Source organism: Agelaius phoeniceus, chromosome 20 (assembly GCF_051311805.1).
Source record: "Agelaius phoeniceus isolate bAgePho1 chromosome 20, bAgePho1.hap1, whole genome shotgun sequence".
Classification (NCBI taxonomy): domain Eukaryota; kingdom Metazoa; phylum Chordata; class Aves; order Passeriformes; family Icteridae; genus Agelaius; species Agelaius phoeniceus.
This window is the reverse complement of record NC_135284.1, coordinates 6530310-6556418: the sequence shown is the minus strand read 5'-3', so window position 1 is coordinate 6556418 and position 26109 is coordinate 6530310. Positions and strand designations below refer to the sequence as shown.

The 26109-nt window shown below is 43.3% G+C and overlaps 1 protein-coding gene across 7 annotated transcripts in view; it reads left to right on the top strand.

Annotated features, from left to right (window-relative positions):
• Positions 1–26109, top strand: part of CUX1 (cut like homeobox 1) — a 276966-nt gene that overhangs the window by 116251 nt on the left and 134606 nt on the right. For all 7 annotated transcript variants that reach the window (XM_054646812.2, XM_077188853.1, XM_077188854.1 and 4 more), the window contains exons 4-8: positions 5321–5399; positions 19617–19754; positions 23163–23286; positions 25159–25235; positions 25969–26035. In XM_054646812.2, coding sequence (XP_054502787.1) covers positions 5321–5399; positions 19617–19754; positions 23163–23286; positions 25159–25235; positions 25969–26035 — 485 coding nt within the window. The remainder of the gene's footprint in view (positions 1–5320; positions 5400–19616; positions 19755–23162; positions 23287–25158; positions 25236–25968; positions 26036–26109) is intronic.

The following is a 26109-nucleotide window of genomic DNA, read 5'->3' as shown; positions in this document are numbered from 1 at the left end:
TGAGGTGTTTGGGTCTTTCCTAAAGCTCTCTGCTGAACTTGAGGTTAAACCAACAAGTTGCTGAGGCAGGGGTGCCCTTCCCAGGCTCTTTCCTGGTACCTCTGTCCCAGCCCAAGCAGCTTTGTTAAACAGATTGGTGTTGGATCCACTCTGAAGTCCTTAATTCTGTTAAAGAATTTATAGCCCAGCTAAAATCCACGCCATATGCCTTAAGCAACTGCACAGAAATAAATTCTTTATAATTTTGCTTCAAAACTGTTTTAATTGCAACAAAGCTAAAAATAAGAATTTTTTACTTTTTCTTTTGTCAGTGGCAAAATAAACTAAGAGACGGTGAATAAATTTGTATTAATTTGTAAATTACAATGTTATTTTTATAAATTTATTTATTAATATAGGTATCTCTTGGTATTAAGAAAGGGAAATTAAGCCAACTGTATTTACAGGCTTCAAAGCAAGACTGATGCATTAATATTCCTGCTATAGCCACCATTTGATTCCAAGGCAGTTATTCAAGAATACAGCATGGCTTAAAAGAGTGGTGCTTTAATGAGTTGTTCTTGTGCTTTTCCCTTTGTTTCATATGGTTCTTCCAGTTCTTAATGGTGTTTTGGTAACTTGTAGTAATTGAAGACAAATGGAAAAACTTCGTGATGCAAAACAATGCGACAGAAGACGTGTAAGGGAAAAGGGATGGGTGTCTCCTTAAGGCATCCATTTATGAAAAATCAGAACAGAAAAATAACTTCTCTTTTAAATAATTTATTTTTGCTTGATAAATCAGTTCCAGATTGTGTGCAGGACAGTAAAAGACATGTTAAGGTGGTTAACAAGAGTGGGAACTAATGTGGAGAACTATGAGGATAAGGGGAAGAGCTGGGACTGCAAAGTTCACATTTAGCACAGTTGTGTGAACACTTGTGGCACTGAGAGTAAATCACCAGTGCTTTGGTAATGGCAGACACACACAGCACTGGGAACCCTCACAAAGGAGCTGTCTTTGGGTGCTGAGTGAATCCCAGAGGAGCAGCACATGTGCCACTCTCGTGCTCAGAGATGTGTTGAAGTGCTGATACCCCTCAGTTCAGAGAATTCAAGCGTCAGTGCAGGATGTGCTGGCATCTGGCTTCCAGTCCAGCTTCCTTGCAGAGAGCTTCATCATCCTGTTCCATCTGTGAATTCAGGAGCAGAGGTGTGCATCCTTCAGTCTGACTGCAGCCCATGAGGTGATACCAGGTTCATACTGCCCAGAGCATCCCAGCCCTGCAGACCCTGCTCAGGAGGTTGTGGGGCACTAAACATCAGACTTGAATTAATGCTGAAATCTCCTACTGCATCAAAACTGACAGATCCCAAACTCAAGGCACAGGCTTTGCTTCTGTCCTTCTGAACTTGGCTGGACAGAGCTGAAAGAGGCAACATTCAGAGAAACCTGAGTCCAGCACCTTCCCTGGCCTGGGTGCCAGATTTGTGGTGCTTATGTAAATGTGGAGATAAATCCATGCAGTCCATGGATGATATTTTGATTTCAGCCAGGTGCAGTGGGTATGAGACTGGAACCAAGTACTCCTGAACTGTCCATGTTCTCTGCAAAGGCAGAGTGGGATCAGACCATGGAGATCTTCATGGCAGGTTGGAAGGAGATGATTCTGGAGGGGAAGGGGAGACACTCAGTCTCCAGGGTGACCTTGGTACCCTGAGCATCAACTCAGGAGAGCACTTGACCTGGAAATACAAGGTGGACAAAGGGAGGACTGGTCTCAGCCCAGTCTGGCTGCAGCTCCTCCATGTAGCTCTGGTGATGTTTCAGGGATGAGGAGGGAGATGAAGGCTGTGCTGAGCAGGGAGGATTCCTGGTGTCTCATTTCTGTTATCTCACTGCAGCGCCAGTGGTATTATCAAGACAAATAGGATGCCAAAACTTAAAAGTGAACATATGTTTATGGGGGTGGTGGGGAATACAGAGGTCACTGTTGTTTCTTTCTGCTCAGAGAAGACATAATGGGGCCTGGTTTAGATAAATTAAGATTTGGAGCTAAGCTCGTGTCAAGACAACGCGAGTGTAATTATAAGTTGACTTCTTTCAGGGTCCCTGAAGTTTTTAGAGTCAAATAAAAATGTTCAGCAAGAGTTTTATAATGTAGTTCAACAGTTTTAATGTGAGCTGATTGCAGCTCAGCCTTGCTGGCTCCTAAAACAATTTTACTTTGATTTGAAAAATTTTCAGTGAACTTCCAAATATTTCCATGTCATTTCAGTGCTCTGTTTCCTCTCTCTCTGGACTTCATTTATATTTTGCTATTTTTGATGTCTTTTTCCTCCCATATTTCCTTATTTCCTTATGCACCTGGGTGTTGGCATGCCTAATTATCTTTTTATTCCAGTTAAAGTTGTCATAGTGCTTTTTCTAAATTTTATTTTAAGATATAAAATAGTTGCAGTGCTCATTTTTAGTAAAACTTTAAACCAGACAGGTTGATTTATTTTTTTTTAACAACTAAAACATAAAACCATATTTCTGCCTAGTGGGATTGTTTGGAATTCTGGTTTTGAATTTGAGGGCGAAAAAAGGGTGTAAAATACCTGTGATTTACAAACTGCTTCCTTTGGAAAGTCTCTGATCTCCTTGCAAGATGTTGTTTCAAATCTGGTTTATATTTCCATCACTCTATAACTGGTAAGGAGCAAATAAACCACACCTTCTATAATAGTTAGAGAGAATAAAAGTACAAATGCTCTTTATTAAAATGTGGAAAAACTGTAATAGGAAAACAAATCCATCCTGTTATTTCCCAGAAATGGAAGCATTTTAAGTGCTTTGCTTTTCATAAAAGGGGCAAATGAATTTTTCAAAATACAGTACAGAATCAGTGCTGTAATGCTAATTGTATTTAATAATAGTAATTTAAATTTGGCTGCTCTCTGCCTAGCAGCAGCGAGAGAAAATTGTATGTGGGAACGTTGAAGTCCAGAAGTGTAACATATGGTGTGCTTTGGCCTCCAGAGAGTCTCTGTGCACCCATGGAACAGCTCAACTGCACAAGCGTCCCTGGTGCTGCCCCTTCCTTCTCACCCCATCCCCGAGCGGTGCCTGACACTCCCCAGCATGGATTTACACATCCCAGGGCCTCCCTGCCTTTGGCACTTCCTTCCACAGGCTCCTCTCAGCTACTCCTCGTGTGAAAATGTTCTCTCCGAATTGCTTCTGTTCTCCTTCCCTAATGAGCATCAGTCCATCTGGGATTGCTCAAATGCAGATTATTAAGTGGGTTATTCACAACCATCAATCCCTTGCTCTGTGGCAGGTCGGATGCCCTGGGAGATTCCACTGCCTTTCTGTGGTCTTTCTTGATAAACTCTGAAAGAGCAGCACGGCCAGCTCTTCTTGAGAATTTATATCTGCTCTCCACATCCTCCATCTCTTCAACATCTGATGCTCATTTATCACTTTTCCAATACCCTTTGATAAGCTCTAAATAGGTCAGGTGTCAGTTACACCACACCTCCACCCGTCTCCATAAATTAATGCAGATCCTGGGGGGATGTAAGTGGAATAGGAATTTGGTTTATTTCTTTAAGCACAGCCTTGTATTGTGTTGCCAGAAGTTGTCTCTTCCCAGCCTCTCCCGTATCTCCCAAGATTTCCTCGCTGCTGCTGCCAAACGCTGCGTGGCCGCTGCCCGTGTCCTTATTTCCCTCCTTGACCCTCCTCCCCTCCAGGCCTTTTCTTGGCTTATACCTTGGGCATTGTGCTTCTGTGTGATTTCTACGATTGCCCTTTGGTTTTGTGGCCTTAATCCTGCCCGTGATGATCCTGACACGTCCCTTTCCAGCCGTGAGCTGATCCGCACCCGCCGCGCTCTGTCCCGCGCCGCGCTCCCGCTCCCTGCTTTATTTAATCACCCACGTTGTAGGATTGCCCCCTCTCCCTTCCCAAACCTTTCCCTTCTCCTCACAGAGGCCTTTCAGGACAAAGTAAACACAAGTGGCACCAGGGCTGACCCCGCAGCACCCTCCTGCTTTATCTCCCCTCCTCTTCCTCTCCCGGGTATGCGGCGCTGGCAAAGCCCTGGCCTGGTCACACGCTTCCCAGTGCTGCAAATCCCCCTCCTGCAGAATAAAATATCAGATACTTTCCTGAAATACAGATACAGTAAACTCTGGCCATTGTTTCTGCCTTATCTATGAATCAATAATGTAGAGAAAGAATTCAAGGACGTTTTTCAGACAGGGCCTTCCTTTTTTTAGGCCGCGGTGACGTCCGCACCTTTTAATGGTTCCATAATATTCAGTGCCTTTCAAATACACAGAAGAATTGATATCAGGCCTTTGTATCCGCAGTTCTTCAGATCCTTCCTTGCCTTTTATTAAAATATGGGAACGATAATCTCCATGCCTTTGGTTTCCTGATTTGGGTAAGCTGCCACAGAGCTGTGTCAGGCTTTCCTGTTTCCCTTTCTGTCCCTCTGCTTTGGAGTTTTAATTCACTGGATCTGATCCTGAGTCACTTTGGTTGTTTATTGTCAATATCAAGCAATAGAAAATCCTCTGCTTTCTACTACAATAGGAAAATACATGTTTACAGAAAAAAAGTTGCTGTGGAATAGGTATTTTATTCTCAGAGCCATTAAGCTGCCTTTTCTTGTACAATGGAGTTTTAGATGAAAATACAGACATAGGGGGAAAATAATAAAATGATAAAAATAAATTCTTAGATGAGTATTGTGTGTGTTACAGAACACAAGGAGAAGCTGGCCAGAGGAGCTCAGGAGTGCAGACTGTGCCTGAGCTGTATTAGAAAACTTCTTTGCATGTAGAAGATGCACACTTATTTAGTGTTAAGTATCACAGGGTGCTCAACAAGTTCATTTTTGCCTCTCCTCATGGGCTCATTGGAAATAATAGAAAAATCTATTCACCACAATAAAGGCAGAGTGGGACATCAGAAGTGGCCACAGTTCTGTTTGCTGTGCTAGATCCCAATAAGTGGTAAAGGAAAACAGTTGTTGAGGAGAGAATCTGCCTGGCAAGTACCAGGCTTTTTACAAAGATTTAAAGTAAAGAATCACAACAGGCAGGAGGGGTCATGAAAATATTGATGCTTGTTATTGGGCTGAAAAATGGACTTTATATTCAGTACAAATGTAGCAGGAATAGTCTTTTAGGACTGCTTCTGTAGGAGCTGTACACAGGAGACTTGGGTTCACTTTTTATGCACCTAATAGTTTTATGTGAAATTATTAATTTATATTTATAGCTCTGAGTGTGAGAGTTGTGTTGGAACAAGTCTTAAAGCTTCTGTTCTCATCTCCCCTTTTAGATTGATGCATTGGGTAAACGAAGCAAAGAAGCAGAGGCAGCCTTCTTGAATGTTTATAAGAGATTAATTGATGTTCCAGGTAAGCTAATTATTCCCTTATTCTGAGAAACTAATGGTTCATGTTTGTGTGAATGCTACTGGGCAATTTTCCTACCTTTAATAAGGTAAATGCAAGCAATGGCTTTGTTCTGGAACTGACAGACCCCTGTATTGTTTCTAATGGAGAGAACTATAACTGTGGCACATTTCAGGACTTCTCATTGCATCTACATGTCAATGTTTCTATTAATCAATTTATATTATTATGATACTCTGGGATCCTCAGTATTTTGTTTGTCAGAGGGTTCAGACAATTTTAACAAAAAAAAAAGCATCTCGAAGCTTCACCAAGAAAAAGCAATATTTGTACTTTGAAAGGATAGAGAAAACTTTTCATTCCTTCCAAGAAAAACAAAAGAAAAAGTCTTACTGAAAAGTAAATCACTACCAAATTTCAGTTCTCTGCAGTTGTAAGTGTGATCATAAATTTTATTCAAAGGCCTTTATTGTATGTGTTTTCAACTTCCCTTTTGTTTGGCATACGAACTTTCTTTGTTTGGCATTTGGTTTCAGTTCATTTCTTTTTACATTTTGGGAGTTGATTTTTTTTTGTTTTCCCCAGTGGTAAATAAATAACTGCCTGAGCAGATTTTTCTTTTTGCAGCTGTACCCACAGCTGAGAGGGGGTGAGGAGCCCAAGTCTCCACTGCCACATCTTGGCCTGACTGAGCTGTTGGCACATGACTCTGTGTCATTTTATAGTTTTATAAAACATTAACATCATATATATATAATATTCAAAATACCTCAAGAGGGATTTTGAGGTGTAATTAATACTTTTAAATACTTCTAAGGCTTCATAGTACCCTGGCCTTTACTGGTTCTACCATTTAAGGAGCTAATTTCATGCATGCTTCAAATAAAAATTAAATTTTTAATGTTTTAGTTTAATGATTAACTGGTTGAAAGGTCAGTGTTTTCAGATGCTCAGTGTGAGCTAACAAATGTATTTTTTTATGCTTTCCCATTCATAGTTGAGCAGTGCCCAGTATAGGGATGCAGGGACTCACCACGCTCTTCCTGGGCCACAGCTGCCTTGGAAATGTTGTTTTTAGGTTAGTCAGCTGTGGTCTGTGAATTTTCCTTCATTTATTTCCTGCTCAGACTTTCAGTAACGTTCTGCTGAGCACAGAACAGCTCCCTCTGCCCACCTCATGCCATGGGAGGAGTGGATAACTGGGAGAGGGTCCTGACTGTCACGGGCAGTTTGCCTGGCATGAGCAGTGTGGGCCTGGGATGGGCACCCAGAGCTCTGGCTTGGAGAGAAACCCCTCCATGGAAACATTCCCAAAATATCTGCAGCCTGGGAGCCCTGCATGAGCGCTGGGGAGAGGCACTGCAGCCCCTGCATCTCCACACCAACACTCGCTGCAGCTTCCTGCCATAATTTGGTAGGAAGCTGAGTAGGTTTGAGTTGGAACAGTCTGGCTTTTTTCACGACTGAGAAGTGGTGTCAAACAAGAGCTGTGTGGGATCCTTGGTGTGCTCTTGTGCAGAGGCTTCTTGCTGAAGCCTGGCACATCACAGGTGCTGGGATCTGAGCAGCAGATCAGACCAAGCCTTGAGGGGAAGGTAGGATTTATATCCCACCCACCAGGATTTATATGAAATGGTGAAGGGACTTTGTCAGGACTTCTTTGTAGGAGAAAGAATTTTTTCTTTCATTTGCTGGAGCAAAATTTACAGCCCTGCTCCCACACCCCACAGCCTCTCTCCTGCCCTGCCGTCCCCTGCGCGTGCCTTATGTCACCTGTCACAGAAATATTTCTTTGATATTCTTAATATACATAAAATCTTCAGCCTGGCTGAGCTGGGAGTGCAGTGGAGTCTGTGGGATGGGAAATATCTCCAGGTTTTATGCCCATGCTCTTACCTGGAGGTCTGAGGTAGAAGTAAATTCCAGGTTCTCTGGGAGATGTCCAGTCAGTCTCCTGTAGCTGCGTGCACGTCACAAATACTCACAGTTTACAACACAGGCTGCAAGGAGCAGGAGAGCAGCCATTAGGAATGTATGGCACTGCTCTTTGTCACTCTGCTCCATTGTGTTGCTCTTTTTTTTTTATTCCTTCTCATCCTGTGTAGTCTGCTAGGCTGGGCAGTATCCATGGAGGGCTGGGCAGTGTCCATGGAGGGTTGGGTGGGTATCCATGGAGAGCTCTCCTTAATAAACAGCCATCAGTATTCATTTATCACACGTGCTCTTTTGCCTCTGTGTGGCTTTACATATCTTTTGACCTGTTCATTTGGTATTTCAAATATTTAGGTACACTTTTAGCTCCCCAATGCTGCTGTGTTTTCTTTTTGGTGTGAGAAGGGAGGATGATGTTTGGGGGAAGCTATGCCTGGAATGCTGCAGAGTGGTTATTTAGCATTAAGCATCGCTGTTACATGACAAGGGTGCAATTTTATCAGACTTTCAATATCCTTTATAGGACCATATAATAATTGCAGCTGAAGTCTAATTCCCAGCAGCCAATTTTATGGTTCTTGAGGAAAGCGTGTATTTCTCTCCTCAGTAATAATGTGCACACTTTATATAATTAAAAAGGGCTTCTATTTTAATTTTACTATAAAATGATCTGTATTGAAACTCCAGCTACAGTGCTTTATGGATTCAGCAAAGTTTAATCATTTTCTTTCTGGACCTGACCAGAGTTTTCACTCGGGCTCACCAGTAAGGAATTTGTGGGAAGGGTGGTATTTTACTTGTAAATTTTCCTATGTACATCAGGGGGTTTCTCTTTAAAAGATAAAACAGACCTTTTATATATCTCTCTCCAGCTTTATGATGCTGTTAAAATAGCAGTATCATTGCTTTGTGCTGCGAAATTTATCCTTCTTGAAGGAAAGCACATGTCAAGGAAAACATTTTGGTTTATGTACATTTATACAGCTCAGATCATTCTGTCTTGCTCCAGACTGAACATTTTTAATTAATGGAATTAATTTTCTCATTTAATTGCCTTATTTTCAGTATGCAGTACAGAGCAAGGGAAAAGCGAATCCTGCCACATGAATTGCACTAATCAACAAGGTTGTCACAACTTACCTTTAAAAATAATGTGAATATATTTATTTTGAAGTAAAGGGAGGTTGGGTCTGTGTTTTGAGGAAGCCTTCTTCCATCTGTTCAAGATTCCTTTGTCTCCAGTTTTGTAAAATAAGTGTATTATCTTAACACCCTTAGCTTTTAGGGTCTTAATCTTGCAAGCACTTAAAGTGAAATCGGAGCCTTGTTGTGTGTTTGGAGGAGCGGTGTTGCCGTGCAGAAACAGTATATTCAAAATAATTTTCTTTTTTTTTCTCCTAAGTCTTTAAAGGAAAAATAGTAAGCATTAAAAACGCTAAATATTTTTATTTCAAAAAGGATCTGCGTTCACGACTTTATTTTTTAAAACAAAACTTGGGTGTAATTTTCAAGTAAAAGTTCAAACACGGAGACCAAGTGAATGCCAGGTGTCAGTGTCTGGATAAATTGGTTAATAGAGTGTTCTTTCTGCAAGGGATCACTGCAGTTACAGCCCAGTACAGCCACGCTGGATTTGCTCAGTATTTTGTCTCCGTGTTGCTCCTCTGTAGGCAGAGAAACAATTCTGCCTTTAAACACAAATCTGCTCTCTGGATGTGGCACAATTAAACCCAGTTGGGTTCAGTCTGGAGAACAGGAAAACACGGAGTTTTTTCAGCATTTGGACATTTGAGAGTGAGGGAAGGTTAATGCAAACTGTTTGTTCTTGGTTTGGAGGGGCTGTGCTGCCTTCCAGGGCTGAGCCAGAAATGGGTTTCGTTTCTCCCTAATGGGAATGAGAAAATTGGTCAGGAAAGGAAACAACTCTGGGGGTGTCAAAGGGGATGTGTGTGGGGTTTTATTGGAGACTCTTCCCAGGTCTGGGCTGTGATCAGATTGGGTGCTATATAATGTGTGTGCTCTGGGGTTCAGCTCAGAGGACCTGCTATCGAAGGGAAATATAAAAAAAAACAGAGAAGGTAAAAATAAGATTTTTTTTTTTTTAATGTGCTCTGTCAAAACAATCAAAAGCAATAACAGTGAAAGATGGCTGAAGTGGAAATTTTATCTTTCCCTTGCTCCTTGCCATCATAAATTGCACACCCAGCCGTAGGGGCTGTGTCTCACAAAGGGGTTTGAAGGAAGAGCAGGCTCCTTCCAAAGGAGTTTTCCACACATCTCTCACTACATGTTGTATTTTAGTCTACACACAGCCCCAGTTCAGCCTTGCAAATTCCAACTGCCCTGCACAGGGTGTTCTTTTTCCAAGGAATGCTTTACCTGAGAAAACACAAAGTTCTTTTTGAATAAATAATCAGTAAAGCACTAAAAAGTGCAAGGGAATTACTTCTAACGGCAGAAATGAAATTTATTTGCAGTGCTTGCAAATAATCAGACATTTATCAGCCTTTGCCTTTTGATTATTTATAACTCACAACCCTCTTCAGACTTGCTCTGCTGTTTGGGCTGTGAGAAAATTTCATTTAAAGCGTATTTGATCAATGTCCTGAGGTTAAAGGTGGTGCAAGAGAAAAACAGGTTTGATTTTGGATTTCTTTGGGGGTTTTTTCCCCCAGAAAAATTATCTGCTGCTTATGTTGGAGGTGATAAATGTGTATGAAGTTGTTGTGTTTATGTACATCCTGTGACATGTTTGGATTTTTGGGGAAAGTGTAATGTTAAGCAGAAAGGTTAATGGTAAGAAAGTCTGTATAATAAAGACTTTTACAGACCCAGATGACTCATGATGTGCTAAAATTTCAACCTGGGTACCCCCAGCCTTTTCTGCCTGTAGGGAGAGGTGGGTGAATGTAAATTTAGGGGATAATTAAGAGAGGTGAGGGAAAAGAGGTTCACTCTGAGGGACTGTTTAAGCACATCCCAAAGTGGAATACAAAAAGAGTTTGAAAAAGTTAATACTTAGAGTACTCTTGTCTAAGATAATGGTTAATTGGTTGGCAAAACTGTCTAAAGAGCAAGATCAGGTCATAATAAACCCTGAGTTTGTGGTACATCGAGGCTGAACAGCACAGAGAACATTTTTGAGAAATGTTTGGTATCACTGCAGTGTGAAAAATTTTAGGCAGTTCCTCATTTGTTAATAATACATGTCAAAACTGTCACCTCTTTCCTAATAAAATATGTTAGAATAAAACAAAGGACAGACCCATAAAATGAATAAAGTTTATGGTTTTGCTGCCCCAGACTGTACAAGGGAAATGCATATTCATAATGTGCCTTTTCTCAGCCTTAGAGGGAAAGGAAAACAATATTACAATGAGTACTCTCAGGGGGAAAGGAAGCAAAATGAACTTGCTCACAGACACAGAAGTGGCACAGACACCCCTCTAACACAGCAGTCGGGTGTCTTTCTAAACACACTCGAAAATCTGATAAAATTAAGCAGAAAATTGAGCATTGTTAATACTTGAAAGAGTGAAAAGCTATAAACCCCTGTGGCTGCAGGCAGTGATTTAGCTGCTGAGTGGATCCCATCTGAAGCCAAAATCCCTGATGCTCTCACCTGCGTGTTTAGAACAGGTAAAAAGAAAGAGTCGCACAAACAGGAAAATCTGGAATCTAATCTGCACCGTACAAAGTTATGGACTGTAGAAATTTAGCGATTCTCCCCAGACTGTTCTGCAAATCTTCAAGGAGTGGGAGTGAGAGGGACAGGACTGGAGAAGGGGAGATTTTAGCAGAGTTCTCAGAGGGGCAGAGCTGCCACCACTTGGTTTTCCAGAACGTCTCCCGGGATGCTGCTCCACCTCGGCAGTCCAGTGCTGAGCAATGTGCAAGTGGCTGATGATCACCTCAGCCACAGCACAACGTGCAGGTTGAGGTGTGTGCATGCTGGCAGGGCAGCACTTTTAGTGTTACACAGCTATTTTCAGATGGAGCACAAAATCCTGGCCAGTTCCCATCTTTAGAACTCGTTCACTTTATCCTTCTGTTTTGAAACCCGTGTCAAAATAACTGAAAATGTTTCTGTTACCTGAAGACGTAGCTTGAAGTTGGGCTTGTCTGATCACATGCTTTTTTTCTCTAGTTTTTCTCGTTGAATTAATAATTGGCTAAATTCCTTTGTAAAAGCCGGAATAAATATTCAGAGGAAGAAATATCCCTAAAGCATTCACTTTAAAAAATTTATTGTGCGGTTGTCAAGCCCTATTTTACTTGGTAGGCTGGAGGCACGGAAGGAAGAGGGGAGGTGCAGATAAGGGGAAGGATGCAGTGAACAGGGGCAGGAAGAATGTTGGGCAGAGGGAGATATCCCAGCAGATATCCCTGCGGGAAGGGGCTGTGCTCACCTGCAGGGTGTCACCGCAGCCCTTATGGTGCTGCAGGGAGAGGATTAGAGCGGCCCCAAGGGCCGTGGCTGGAGCAAAAGGCAGAGCCTGCTAGCGAGGGGGAGTATTGGACTTTTCTCGGTTGCAGGAATGTGAACTGGAATTAGAATAAACCCCAGCTTTTGGAGGGTTTATTGCTAAGTCTGTTCAGAAGCTTTTAGGAGAAAGAAGGGATGAATATAGCAGAAATGCTTTCAAACATAGTAGCAGGCTCTTTTTTCTTTTATAATCTCAAAGTAGAAGTGAAACTTGAAGTACAAGTGGTTTTCTGTAACTGTCCTTTGCACTGAGCTCGAAGTGTGAGCAGAAATTCCAGTGTCCTGGGCCATTGCTAGAACATTAACAATCAAATTGGCGCTTTTTCAGTTGCAGTGGCTTCTCTTGTAACTCATTAGGTTCTTTTTCAGCTGACAAAGCGCCATCAAATACTGCCCTACCTATTATGCAAACTCCACGTTTAATATTTAAAACTTTTCTGAGGATGTACTTTGGTTACTCCTTTGAAAATAGAAGGAACTGCGGTGCAGTTCGTGAAGGAGTCGATCATTTACTCTGCCTTACGTGATTTTATTTGACTCTAGGATACTGATGCATTTCAATCTGGGGCATCTTTCTGGCAGTAACCATTCCCGAGCTGGGAGATAAATAAAGAATGTTTTTAAATAATAGCCCACAAGACGTAAGGACCACACTCCGGGAGGGATCTGTGTGATTGTGGTCACATTGCCTGCACACCATCCCGTGCTGTTTGATTTAACCCTGCGAGCTTTGGGGAACTCGTGCCGTGATTAATGGGGAGGAAAGGCGCCGGTCTGCTGCCACTCCCCCGTCCCCACGCAGGGGGGTCCCATCACTCTGCCTTTGCTGCTTCCAGAGGTCGGCAGAATTTGGGATTCCGCTTTTTTTTTTTTTTTTTTTCCCCTCTTTTTCTGGTAAGGAAAATGAGAGTCCCTCACCCTCTTGTGGGCACTTTGAATTCCCCGGTTCAGCCTGCACAGAGCGCTCTGACAGCCGGAGGGTGAGGAGAATGCTGTTAAAAAGTGGGGGAAAAAATAAAAGGAAGTCACAGATCCCAGCCCTGTGGGATGGGAGAGTAAGAAAATATGTATAATTCTTGATTGAAGGTAGAACCTTTTCATGGTTTTTATGAAGTGAGGAGTTGGAGAGATGATGAGCTTTGTTTCAAATGGAATTACAGCTATAACTCTTCTGTCCCTGGGCTACCAGAGTCATAGGGGAACGGGAGCAAAGCTATCATTTATTCCATGAAATCTTTGTCTCAGTCTCTCTAGGCTATTTCAATTTACCCCTGAAATTTCTGGGGAATAATTAATGAATTAATTAAGTATGCTGTGAGGTGTTTGAATATTCAAAAGCTACAATGTAATTATTATTTTTTCTAAAACACATTTTCAGATTATTTTCAGACATGCAGTCTCCCACGAAAGCAGTTACTGCACCAGAAGCTCGTGGAGCTTCTCCGTGTCCGTAATCCAGGGATCATTCTCCAGCAGGAACACTCCCTGCAAAGAGCAGTGCTGCATTTAGGAATGGGGGAAAAACTTCTTTTACTTCATGACCGGAGTATTGTGACAGCGGGGCTGAACTCGTGGCTCTTTGGAAAAGTTAAATGGCGTTAATAAAGTTGTGTTTTAGGAGGATTATTATTTTTTCCCCTCCTTTATCGTTTTGTGTGGGCGTTTCTGGTGAGCGATCACCGAGAGCTTTGCTTACAGCGGGGTTTGGGCAGCAGAAATTCAGTCGCGTTGAAAGAGACGTGTTGCCTTCCTTGAATTATTTTTAGATCCCAACCTTAGGAAACACATTTCCAGTGATATAAATTATTAATTGCCCCTGTAGTTCTGGCACTGTTTCATAACTTGCTTTCTTATCGTTTCCAGTGTTACAGGCCTGTAAATGAAGAAGGGAGGGAGGGGGGTTATTAAAAGGCAAGTCCTTTGTTTTGGAAGAGGCTCTTTAGGAGCTCCATGTTATGATATCAAAGGAGTAGATTCAAAGGAAAAGAGAAGAGGTTTAATTTAGATATTAGGAAGGAATTGCTCGGTGTGAGGGTGGGGAGGGCCTGGCACAGAGCAGCTGCGGCTGCCCCTGGATCCCTGGAAGTGTCCAAGGCCAGGCTGGACAGGGCTTGGAGCAGCCTGGGACAGTGAAAGGTGTCCCTGCCCATGGCAGGGGATGGAACGAGATGAGCTTTAAGGTCCCTTCCAACCCAAACCATTCTGATTTTGTAGTTTCTATGAATGTATTTTGCGAATAAGCCGAGAACGAACCTCGGGGAGCGCAGAGCAGAGCGCTGCACTCTCGTGCAGCCCCTGGTCCATCCGTGGGGGTCTCACCGCACGGAAAGACCCCGTTTGTGGTGATTTTACAGCGTGTGAGGAGCCCCCCAGCACCGCACCGGCACCCGCGGCCGCCGCCTGATCCGCCCGCGCTGCGATCCAGGCCGGGCTTTGCCGCTCTCCCCGCCGCGCTCCGGGCCGGGGCCGGCCGGGGGTGCCGGGGGTTCCTCCGGGCTCCGGGCGGTCACTGCGGGCTCCGGACAGCACCTTCGGGGGTCTGGACAGCCCCCTTAGGGTTCCGGACAGCCGCTTTGGGGGTCCTTGCGCTCCCTCCCGGGGTGCGGGCAACACCTCCGGGGCTCCGGGCCGTTCCTCCGACGGCTCCTCCGGGGCTCCGGGCAGTCCCTCAGGGGTCCCGGTGCTCCCTCCCGGCGGGGCTGTCGGAGCCCGTCCCTCAGGACTGCTCCCGCCCAGCAGCGCTCTGCAACCCTGGGGTTAAATATATATATTTATATAAATATATATGGGGAGAGAGGGTAATTTGGCCCTGCGCGCCGCAAATTGTACATTTAAACAATGACACAGTTTTTCCACTCCGTCTGGCAAACCCCTCGGTGTTGTCGGGGGTCCTCACCCCTCACGGCAGCAACGGCCACGGCCGAAGGGTTAAACATAAACTTTAAACATTCCCTGTCCCGCAGGAGCTCCTTTTCCATGAGCCGAGGTGGGCTTTTCCCCCCTCTCCTTAAATAACGAGGGTGGTCCCAGCATACTCTATATCGAGACAGCTTTTCATCAGTTGCTCATCAGCATGCTAATTGCTGTATGACTAATTATGCCCTGAATTCCAGTTGATTTTCTTAATGAGACAGCTGGGTTAATTATGTAATCGTATGATTACATTAGCCCAGAGTGCCCTGGCGAAAAGAAGGCGGGCGGGAGTGGGATGGCAGCGGGCGAGGGGCACGGGGGCAGCCGTGGCCATTTCGGCCGTAATGATCGGGGAGGGCAACGCTGCGAGAGCGCCCGCGGTGTAAACACGGGATGGGATCGCTGGCACTGGGAGCCGTGCCTTCCTCAGCTCGCAGGATGAGCGAGGAATGGGGGTTCTTCAGCAAAATTCACTTGGGAAGTTCACGCAGTCAGCGATGGCCCTGTTGTAACTCAGGGATTGAGGGTGGGTTTGGGATGAGCGATGTGGGGTGGGGGTTGGATTGTAGAGTCGTTGAATATCCTGGGCTGGAAGGGGCTCACAAGGATCATCAGTCCAACTGGCCCCAATTATCCCACCCTGGGCATCCCTGAGAGCATTGTCCAAAGGCTCCTGGAGCTCTGGCAGCCTCGGGCCGTGCCCATTCCCTGCAGAGCCTGGGCAGTGCCCACCACCCTTGGGGTGAAGAACTTTCTGTTGCTATCCAACCTGAACCTCCCCATACACAGCTCCAGCCGCTCCCTCCTGCTGTCCCTGGTCACAGAGAGCTGAGATCAGAGCTGCAGACCCCAGTGAATCTCCCCTCAGTCTCCTCCAGCTGAACAAACCAAGTGCCCTCAGCCACTCCTTGTTCGGCCCCTTCTGACCCTTCACCATCTTCTGTCCCTCCTTTGGACACTCTCTAACAGCTCTTTATCTTTCTTACATTGTGACATTCAAAACTGCACCCAGGGTGCCGAGGGGCTGCCTCGTGTAACGCATAATTCAGGTAAAATCGGTCTTAGTGTTTCTTTTAAAATTGTTTGTGAAGTCAGTACTTTACATACCTAAACAGCAGCAAAAAAAAAAAGGTTCCCTTGCCCCGCTGCTGAAAAAAGATTCATTGTCAGGACATGTGCGTGGTGTGAGAACAGCCTGAGAGGTGTTGCTGTGGCTGCGTCGCACCAGCTCGTTTGATGTGAAGTATTAACTGCTATAAAAATCACTTCACATTTGTAACATTAATTGTTTTCATGTCTGTGTCCACTGAGACGTGTCCATCCTCCTCCTTCGTGGGCACAGAAGCCCCTCTGCCAGGGGACAGTGAGGTGTGTGCCAGCAGTGAGCAGGGATGTGCCCAGAGCTCTGCAATCCGGGCAAGGAGAGGCAGAAATGGCTCTGCAGGGTTGGAAATCCGGCGGTTTCTGTCTCTGCTGCGGTGGCGTGGAGGAAACCTCGTCAGGGATCGGATCCAGATGTGCTGGGCTGCCTGCAAGCACAGGATGCAGGGGGCTTCTCTGTGGGTATGGCGTGCAACAAGTGGATTAGGAAAAACGAGCAGAATAGGAAGCAGGAGGAAAAAATGCACTCAATTTAGTGTAAAAATAGACATCTCAATCTACTCTTAGGCAGTAATGATCTTGCAAAATGCTTCTTCAAGTTCTGGATGATCGGATCCCTTTTACTAATTTTCTCCTTTTTGTTATTTATCCCGTGCCCAGCAGGGATTCTGGAATTTCACAAGAGAAAATTCGAAGCAAGGGAATAATGTATGATGAGGTTTCCATATCTCAGTGCTCAGCGAGGTGATTTTTCTCTCTTACAGACCACAGAAAGGGCATTTCCTTTGCTGCCTCTCTCCATAAGCCAGGGCCAGCTGATTTTTTTGAGCCGTGCATGCCTGTTGTTTGTGTAATGAAACGAAAGTTTTGGTCCATTGCTTGTTTAAAAATTCAGTGACCTCCTGTTAAATGACATGAAACATACTTTGCAAACCTGGTTAATATAAAAAGGTATGCTTTTCCATGCATGCCTGTGTTGGGAAAAGGAGAGTATTTGTATTTATTTTTAATCCGCTCCACTCAGGTAGGAAAAAAGCCATTGTGACTCTAAGGTTTATACTTGTTTCAGGTTAATTGGTGTTTGTAAATACTCCAGAAATAACAGGTTTTTTAGGCTTTTCAAGCTAAAAGAGCATGTTGGAGCTTGCCATGAGAAATGATTTTTCTCTCTGCCAGAAATGTCTTGGTTGGTCATTTTATTGTCGTACAACGATTAGTTTTCTTTAATGCAGTTTATAAAAATTAAGTCTAAGAGGTGCTTCACCCATGGGTTTTTTTTACATGTCCTCCAGCAGTATTTGGTGGCTGCAGGCCATTAGTCCTTCAAATAGGCTCTAGTGAAGTTTGAAGTTTAATGCACAGAGACTTCTTTTTACATTTTGTTTGTTCTGCCGCTGTTTTGCTACTTGAACATTAACCTTTAATAGAGCTAAATTAAATATACATGTCCTGATGAATAATTATGAGATTGCAAGCATTTTCATTTTGTGCACAAAGCTTCTCAGGGATTGCAAATTTGACTAAAGATTTAGTCATTATTCACTTTATAATGCCCATGTTATTTTTGTCTTTTAATTCTTTGCTGATTTCAATATAAAAAGCCCTGTGTATTAGGAGCAAAATACCTCTTGTTCGTGTCCTGGCTTTTTACAGTGTTAAAATGAGGGTGGGGGAAAGTGCACCCACAATTTTGTCAAGTTCAGTTTCTTTCATCCCTATTTCACAGAAATACCCACAGCTGAAGCTTAGGATCCCGTGCCCGATGGGATCCGTGGTTTCTGTAACAATTTCAGACGTGGCCAGGGAGAGACAATGCGGCCTCTCTTTGTGCTCAGCAGATGAATGTCCCAGGCTGGCTCTTGGGGGGATGCTGGGCTGCAGGAGTGTGACAAAACGCTCCTTGCAGAGGAAGGTCAGGGACCTCCATGGGAGCAGGGGAATGTTGTGACAGCCCACACCGTAACAGGAGCATCCATAAATACTGCAGAGCCTCCAGCTCGTGCTACTGCTGCCACTTCAGCTCTCGATTTAATTCCTTACCTGTACCCCCCTGTCTCTGCCACAATAACATTTTAAGTTTGATTTATTATAAATATTTTAATACAGATAATAATAACGAAAAGTATTTGGCCTAAAAAGCATAAATGAAAAAGCTATGTAGTCATAAACTATGTATGTACAGAGAACAGATGACAAGCAACCTAGATTTTGTATTATGAACAGGGTAATGCCATAAGCTGTTGAAGAACCCAAGTAACAAAATGCAGCAGGCTGCTACTTAGAATGTCTCTGAGTTCAACATAACCCAGTGCTATTCTTTTATAAACTATGCAACAACGCTGGCATATTGAAAAAACACACAGGCTCATGCTTAATGTGTTAACAGAGGTACAATAGACTTATTATGTGTTTCCAGAGACTGGAACTGAGGGTGGTCTGAAAAATTAATGACTGTGGTGGTTGAAAATTAAGTGAACTCCCTAATATATACTGTTGTTGATCCACTGAGTTTGGTGTTTAGCATTCCTCAACAGGAGACTAAATCTTTGCAGCCATTTCACAAGAGATGCTGGCGCCCATAGCAGAAATATATTCAATAATCTTTTATAAGTCCATCACACTCCAGAGTTTTCCTATCCTGACTGGGAAGAAATCCCAGAATAAATCACACATGCACATGTCAGGTGTGTGCTGAGAACTCTCTTTACCAGAAGGAGATGAGTGTCAGAGAATTAATACTGAGAGGACATTTGATTAATAGTGTAAGAGAAAGAGAGATCCAAATCCAAGGTTCATGGAATTGATTACATCCACACAACATTTCTGATTATTATTATTGATCTGTCAATTAGAAAAAGTACCACTCAGATCTCCATGGTCACAGAACTTGTTTGAGCTCTGCTGTGCAGTAGGGCACAGTTTGCTTCAGAAATTCACTCCTGCACAAGCAGAGTGAGGCACAGTAGCTGACAGTGAGCTGTGCAGTTTGATTGCTTTTCACCCAAAAATTCTCATTTTGCAATAAAAAATGTGAAGCTTAAAACTCTCAGTGCCTTTATATCATGACTGTCTGTGCCCAGGAACCCTGTCCTGGGGATTGTGCCAGGATGGAGAAGCTGTGTCAAAATTTCATGGACTCCCAGAATGGTTTGGGTTGGAAGGAACCTTAAAGCTCATCCAGTTCCACCCCTGCTTTGGGCAGGGACATTTTCCACTATCCCAGGTTGCTCCAAGCCCTGTCCAGCCTGGCCTTGGACACTTCCAGGGATCCAGGGGCAGCTACAACCAGGACAGGTTGTGCTGGGACCTCAGGACCCTCACAGCCACGAATTTTTTCCCAGTATCCCATCCATCCCTGCCCTCTGGCAGTGGGAAGCCATTCCCCCTTGTCCTGTCACTCCAGGTCCTTGTCCCAAGTCCCTCTCCAGCTCTCCTGGAGCCCCTTTGAGGCACTGGAAGGGGCTTTAAGGTCTCCCCAGAGCTTTTCTTCTCCTGGCTGAACACCCCCAGCCTATCAGCCTGGCTCTGCATTTAAAGGGAACATAGATAGAATGAAATATTTCTGGTTTTTTTAAGTTTGCAGGATATATGATGTGAGGAATGTACAGGTCTAATAAGTCAAAAAGGGCCCTGCTGGGACCAAAATGGAGAAAAAAGGACACTTGTGCTCTGAACTGCTTGGGTCACAGAAGTGTTCCTTTATTCTTTTTTTTTAATTTTATTTATTTTATATATATATATATATAAAATTTTTTTTCCCCCATTTTATTTTACTGTTTCTTTTTCAGATCCAGTTCCAGCCTTGGATTTGGGACAGCAGCTTCAGCTGAAGGTTCAACGCATGCACGATATTGAAACAGAAAACCAGAAACTTAGGGAAACTCTGGAGGAATACAACAAAGAATTCGCCGAGGTGAAAAATCAGGGTAGGTTGCAACCATATTATCAGCTCTTAATGCACACTGAAATTTGAAGACAGGGATTGAATTCAGTTTTATTTCTTAAAGGTAGAGGTGACAGTAGTGTTGAAATTCAGTAGAGAAAGTGTAATAGTCTATTAGGGCCACGTCTGTATTTGTGTGTGGAGCTGGGCTTTGGGCAGATTCTTTGGATTTCTTGAAAGTTCCATTTACTGTAGCAGCAAGTCAGAGGATGGAGTTGTTATTCTGCATATTTGGTTGTAGCCTTCAGCACTGAAAATTGCACCTGGCTGATGTTATTTGTGACATTTTGTGAGAGGCAGTGGTGGTACTGACATCAGGCTGAACTGTGGGTGTTGGTACTTGCAGGATGTGCAGCTTGCACAGACAAACACAAAAATTCAGTATTTTGTATCCACATATGAATCTGTACAAAATGGAACTTTTTCTGTACTGTTTTTACTTATCTAAATGTACTACTGGAGTACATTCAGCATATGCACTTTATTTTTACTCTGGAGACCATCCACAGAGCAATGTAAATACAAGCTATTACTGTTAAATTATTTAAGTTTTAATGAGTCTAAAGTACATGAAAATACACGAAAATCTCAATGAGATTTAAAGCCTGTTGGCTTTAAGGCTGCTTAAGTTTTCTTGTGATTCAGTTTCCTGCACCAGGAAAAAAAAATTCTCAGCCATACACTTTGTTGCCCATCCATGAAGATTTCCATCTTTAATGCCCAGTTCTGGATGGTAGTAAGTTAAATTGTCTTGCCATTTGGAAAAATTGAGATTTTAATTTATTTTTTTATATTATGGAGCTGTTGCACCCAAGTAATGTTTGAAAGCTGCGTTAGCAACTAAGTTCATTTTGTTAAATGTCATTTTTTGCTGAGGGAATATCTATGCAGTTATATCTTTTGTAATATTTATTTTTTAATGTAGAGGGTGTGACCCCTGGAGAGGACAGGTATCAGCATGCCAGGATTTGGGCTGGACTGCAGGAGATGTCATGTTGGAACTGTAATGCTCTAAGCAAAACTGTATTTTTTACTGGAAATGTACAATCATTGCAGTTCACTGTGCAGAGTTTTCCTGAGGCTGTGCATCCAGTACATCCAAGCATGACATAGGGGTTCATCCCACAAAGTGGAAAAGCTCTTGACTTGTAGAGTTTTTTGCTACAACCACTCATAACTGACATTTTTGATTTTCCCTGGTGTGCTGGAACTTCCTTTCCATTTCCCCACTGTAGCCTTTGTGTTGTTTTTCACTCCAGTGCAGTGGTTTTACTCTCAGTTTCAAGCAGGGATTAATAAGCTATCCAGGGAAAAGGCTGTTGTTAGCTGAGGGTGCTTTGATCAGTTAATCTCTTTGTTTGGAGGGTTGGTATGAGCTCTACGGTGCCTGGAAGAACTTCTTCCAAAACTGGTATAAATGGCACTGCCTGACAAGCTGTAGCTGACCTGAGCACTGCAGAAGGCACTTAGTGCTTCAAGCAATGTAGAGGATTCAGCTCTACTTGTCCAGCACATCTATTGTTAGGTGCTTAAAGGTAAAATCAGATTTTGTTACAAAAGTTACGTTTTCCCTCGTGTTCGTGCACTTCTTGTGTTCGTTTTCGTTGTTTTGTTTTCTTTTAAAATCAGACATTGAAACTTAGTCAAGCTGCATTTCTGTGAGATTATTTTGCTCTCGTTTTCTCCATATACCAGAATATTTTTGCAGATTTATGTCTGAAAAATAGAAAGGTGTTTGTATAAAATACAAAGGTTTTAAAATACAAAATACAAAAATAGAAAGGTGTTTGTATAAAATACAAACCCCTGGAGCAGAGGTGGCCCAGGAAGGAGTGCAGCCCCCTTTGCCCACAGGAGCAGCATCCTCCTGTCAGTGCAAAGGAGCATCCTTTGCCTATTCAGGAAGAGATCAGGATTTGTATGACTTCCCAGATCTCAGGGAAGAATTTCCCTTTGCTGAAGAAAAAAAAAAGAGGTGACGTGTCCTTTTCACGGCCTGTTACTCAGTAATGAGCCTCAGCTGATTTCTGCACAGCCAGCAAAACCCTGCTCCTTCAGGCAGAGGCAGCTGCTTTGCTGGCAAGCATTTTTACCACTCTTTCCCCCTTTTTTGTGGTCACAGTGGCTCAAGCTGCCTTTGGTAGTGCCCAGACAGCAGATCATGTCACCAGCCACCTCCTGTCTGCTTCACAGCTCCCTGCTCAACTCTCTACATCAGGATTTTGAAAAGATTATGTGTGGGTTTTTGTGATATTATTGAGGTTTTTTTCCCCCAAGCCCATAGGGTTTATTTTTCATATTAGGCTTTGTCTTCCTAAGATGTTTCTGCAGAATATGAAACTTTTCATGTTCAGAAGTTTTATTTTTTTCCTCAAGTATTATTATTGGTATCTGTTAATAAGCTGATGTCTTTAACTCCCCCTGCATCCTGGTGTGAATACTCTGAACTGTGTTGCTGCTGTGAGTCTTCTGGCAGTCCAAGGCTTTTTCCAAATTCCATTATTGTTACAAAGCATACTCTGGTGGATGTGCTGCTTTTCCTCTTGTGAGCCCTATAAGGATTCAGTCCTTTCCTGTGGGTGGGATCTCAGGGCTTTCACGTAGGAACAGATCAGGGCACGTAAGGAGATGCTGAGCTGGAGCTCTGCAGGTTTCTGTATCTGCTCCCATCCCCTGCTGGGCATGGAGAAATGCAGGAGAGCTCCTTTATCCTAAGGAAAGGTCCTGCAAATTCCCTGGTTTAACTTTCAAGTGCCTCAGAAAGTTAAAATTATCAATGTTTGTGTGTAAACCCAGGGATGGAGGACGAGGCAGCGACAGCAACTGGGACATGCAGAGCTCCAGTGGCTGCTGTGAATGCAGCAGTTGGATCCCAGCTGCTGGGGAAGCAGAGCAGAGCTGTATCCCAGAGATGGGCTCAGTTAGTGTGAGATTGCATCTGTGCATGAGCCATGGTGGAACTGCCTCCTAGTGCAGGAGCACAGTCAGGTGAATGAAGTGTCCTGTGTGTAAATGCATACTTAAACCTGCACTGGGACTTTATTAATCTTCTCTCAGCACTCAGCTAATTTTAGGCTAGTCAATAAGGTGATATTATATTTTACAATTGATTTTTTTTTCCTTCTTTTTTAAAAAAAATTCATGTTAGAGGAACCTTCTTCACTCTGCTTTCCAGCAAACTCCATTGATCCTTCTCAACCTAAACACTTAAAGTTCAATTTAACATTTAGGGAGTAAAAGGTCTCCAAAGGGACTCATATCCATTGATTTTGTGTCAGAGTTGAAGAGCTAAAGTTTAAAACACACTGAGCCTACAGGGTAAAGCAAGCCTTGTGTTGTGGAACCACGTGGAGCTGTGTAAACTCATTCTTCCCCTATTGTTTTCCTGCAGAGGTTACAATAAAAGCACTTAAGGAGAAAATCCGAGAATATGAACAGACCCTGAAGAACCAAGCAGAGAACATAGCCCTTGAAAAGGAACAAAAGTTACAAAATGATTTTGCAGAGAAGGAGAGGTGAGTGTGGGTGGATGTGTGTGTCTGGGTGTTTTTCTGTTTAACCTCCCCAGCCAGGACTGGTGGCTGGAGACAGCTGATCCATTCTGGGATTGATGTGTTTGGCATGGGATCATTTGATACTCAGCTTTGCCCAGGAAAAGAGTCAGGAGAGTGTGGAAGTGAGCCTGGGACAGATTGTCTCTGTGATGTGGTGGGGTGTGTCACATTTAGGAGGGTGCACAACTGCTTTTATTCCTCCCTGGCTCTGTGACACCCACCTGTCTCCATTGGCCAGGGCAATTCCTGTGTGTCACAGGCTCTGCAGCCCTGGGCTGGGGCAGATGAGCCACTGCCCCCACAGCCAGGGCCAGGGATGCACCACCCCTGCTCTCCTGGCAATGCCTGAGGCAGGGGGTGTCTTCCTGAATTATCCTGGCAAGGTTTGCATCTTCCTACGTGCCAAAATTAAGAAGGATTTTCATTATTTACTATCAATTAAAAAAAAAAAAAAAAACCAAAACATTTTGGATGCATTTCTGATCTTTTGTAAATGAGCAGGGAGCATTTGAATCTTTAGGTTGGTGGGCAAATAAATCAGGCAGGAGAAAACCAGGGGCTAAAGAGGGAGTTCTTTCAGGCTGCATTCCCTGCCTGGAGAATTTATTTCTCCCATGGAGCAATAACACTGAAGCTATAATGTGTTCAACACAGCGTGGAAAACCTTCAGTTCACGTGAGCTTTTTACTTGGAGGGCTGCTTGTTTAAATTCAGGGCTGAATGAGGAGAATCTACCAGTGAATGCAAAGCTTCTTTTTTGATTCATCAATACCTGTGGCTCCTATTTGATAAGCAGCTTGTAAGCAAACTGCAATTTCAATGCACTTAAAAATAAAACAAAATGGCAGGCTGTGGAATGCAAATAAAAGTCTGTGTAAGAGAGGTTTTGAGGTTTCAAAGTATATGGTTCAGTATGAGGGGAGCTGACACATGATTCTGGCTATAAATAGTTATTAACCTGGTCAGCAGTTGGAGGAGAAATTTGTGCACCCTATGGAGTGCAGGCAGGATGCTGGTAGTTTCATAAGCCATTTCACAATTCTGAGATCTGCAGAATATCCTAAAAGCAGTGTTGTAAAAAGCATGGCTCCTGGGAGATGTTGGAGCAGCTCCTTTCAAAGATGAGTTTTATAACTCCTGCAGCCTGGCCCTTAGCAAGGAGTGCAGTGGCTGCCTGGCCAGATGATGTAAAAATGAGTTTAACTGACACAAACAAGAAAATGTTGCCTGTGGACGTAAGAAATGTGAGCATATTAAAGTTTTGCTCCTGTTCTATAGAAAATATATCACTGGGAGATTTGTTTTGAAATATGTGGGTTTTCTTAAAGAGTAGCTAATAATATTTCTGCATTTGGCACCCATTGCAGCTCTGATGAAACAGCTGCTGCATCTATTCACTCTATCAGTTATGGCAACAAATTCCTTCATTATGACACTAAAATGGAAATGTATCATTCTTCTTGTACTAACTTTGTACAACAGAGGGTGCTTGGTGACAATTTTCTCAATGTGTGTGACATTTCCAAAACAAATTATGCTCAAGAAAACCTTCCACTGAAGTTGTCATTTATATAGCAGTCAACTCTTTATAACATTCACAGCTTATGTTATGAGGTGGCTACACTGTTAAAATTTTAATAAGTGGGACCACAAAGTAGGAGCAGCATCTCCCAAAGTGACAGCATTTATGGGTCCCACAGAAGCACCTCAAAGCCTGTGTGGTGTTGGCAGTTGTCTCATTCCAGTTGAGCCATTGAATGGCTGCATCCCCCAAATCTGCAAGGCACAGATGAGTTGTTTGCTCTGCTCTCACCTCTCCTCTTCCCTTGACAGAAAATTGCAGGAGACCCAGATGTCGACAGCCTCGAAGCTGGAGGAAGCCGAGCACAAAGTTCAAGCTCTGCAAACAGGTTTGGCAAGGCTTTAGTGACCTTTTCCAGCTGATCAGGTGGGAGTGAGAGGACAGGGATCCTTGGGTGTGTCAGGACTGGGTGTGAAGCAGCTCTTGGCATGCAGGGAGGTTCAGGAGAGCTCAGATGTGCTTTGTGAATCACAGCAAACACTCCTGTTGGAGCTGGCAAATACCAGGGACAAGGCCATGGAGCACACACAGAGCATCCCTGGAATTACAGCAGGCCATGGAACTCACCCTCCATGTGTGTTCTGCTTCCACACATGTCCAAACTGTGATAAATATCTCTGCTGAGCTGTGTGAACCCCTTTCTTGCCCGTTGCTATGACTTGCCATTCATTTTCATCTCTGCACACTTCAAAATTCCAGGTCTGAACACATTTGGCTTTATTTACTATGAGAACAGAAGAAATTTTATTCCTTGAGCTACTGCAATAAGTATTTCAAAGGAATAAGCAGTTTAGCCAGCTTAATAAGAAACTAATAATGTCTAGCTTGGTTAAGCAGAAACTGGAAATTTTTGCAATGTAACAGAAATACTGTAAGAAATTGTGAAAAAAGCCAAAACCCTATGGTTTTTTCTAAGCCATAATGGTTTGCCTAGGTTGAAGGATAAAGCTAAGGAGGTGTATAGCTTTATTTTTTTTTTTTTCATCAGGAGATGTACAGCCTTATTTATGACTGAATACTGCTATTTCAGTACTGTAATGCTTCATGTTTATGCCTTTTAGCCTTGGAAAAAACCAGGACAGAACTATTTGATCTGAAAACAAAATACGATGAAGAAACTACTGCAAAGTAAGATTTCCCTATTTTCTTTCTGTGTCTTCCTTCAGGGTATCACTGATTTTTTTGTTTTGCATCTGTCTGTT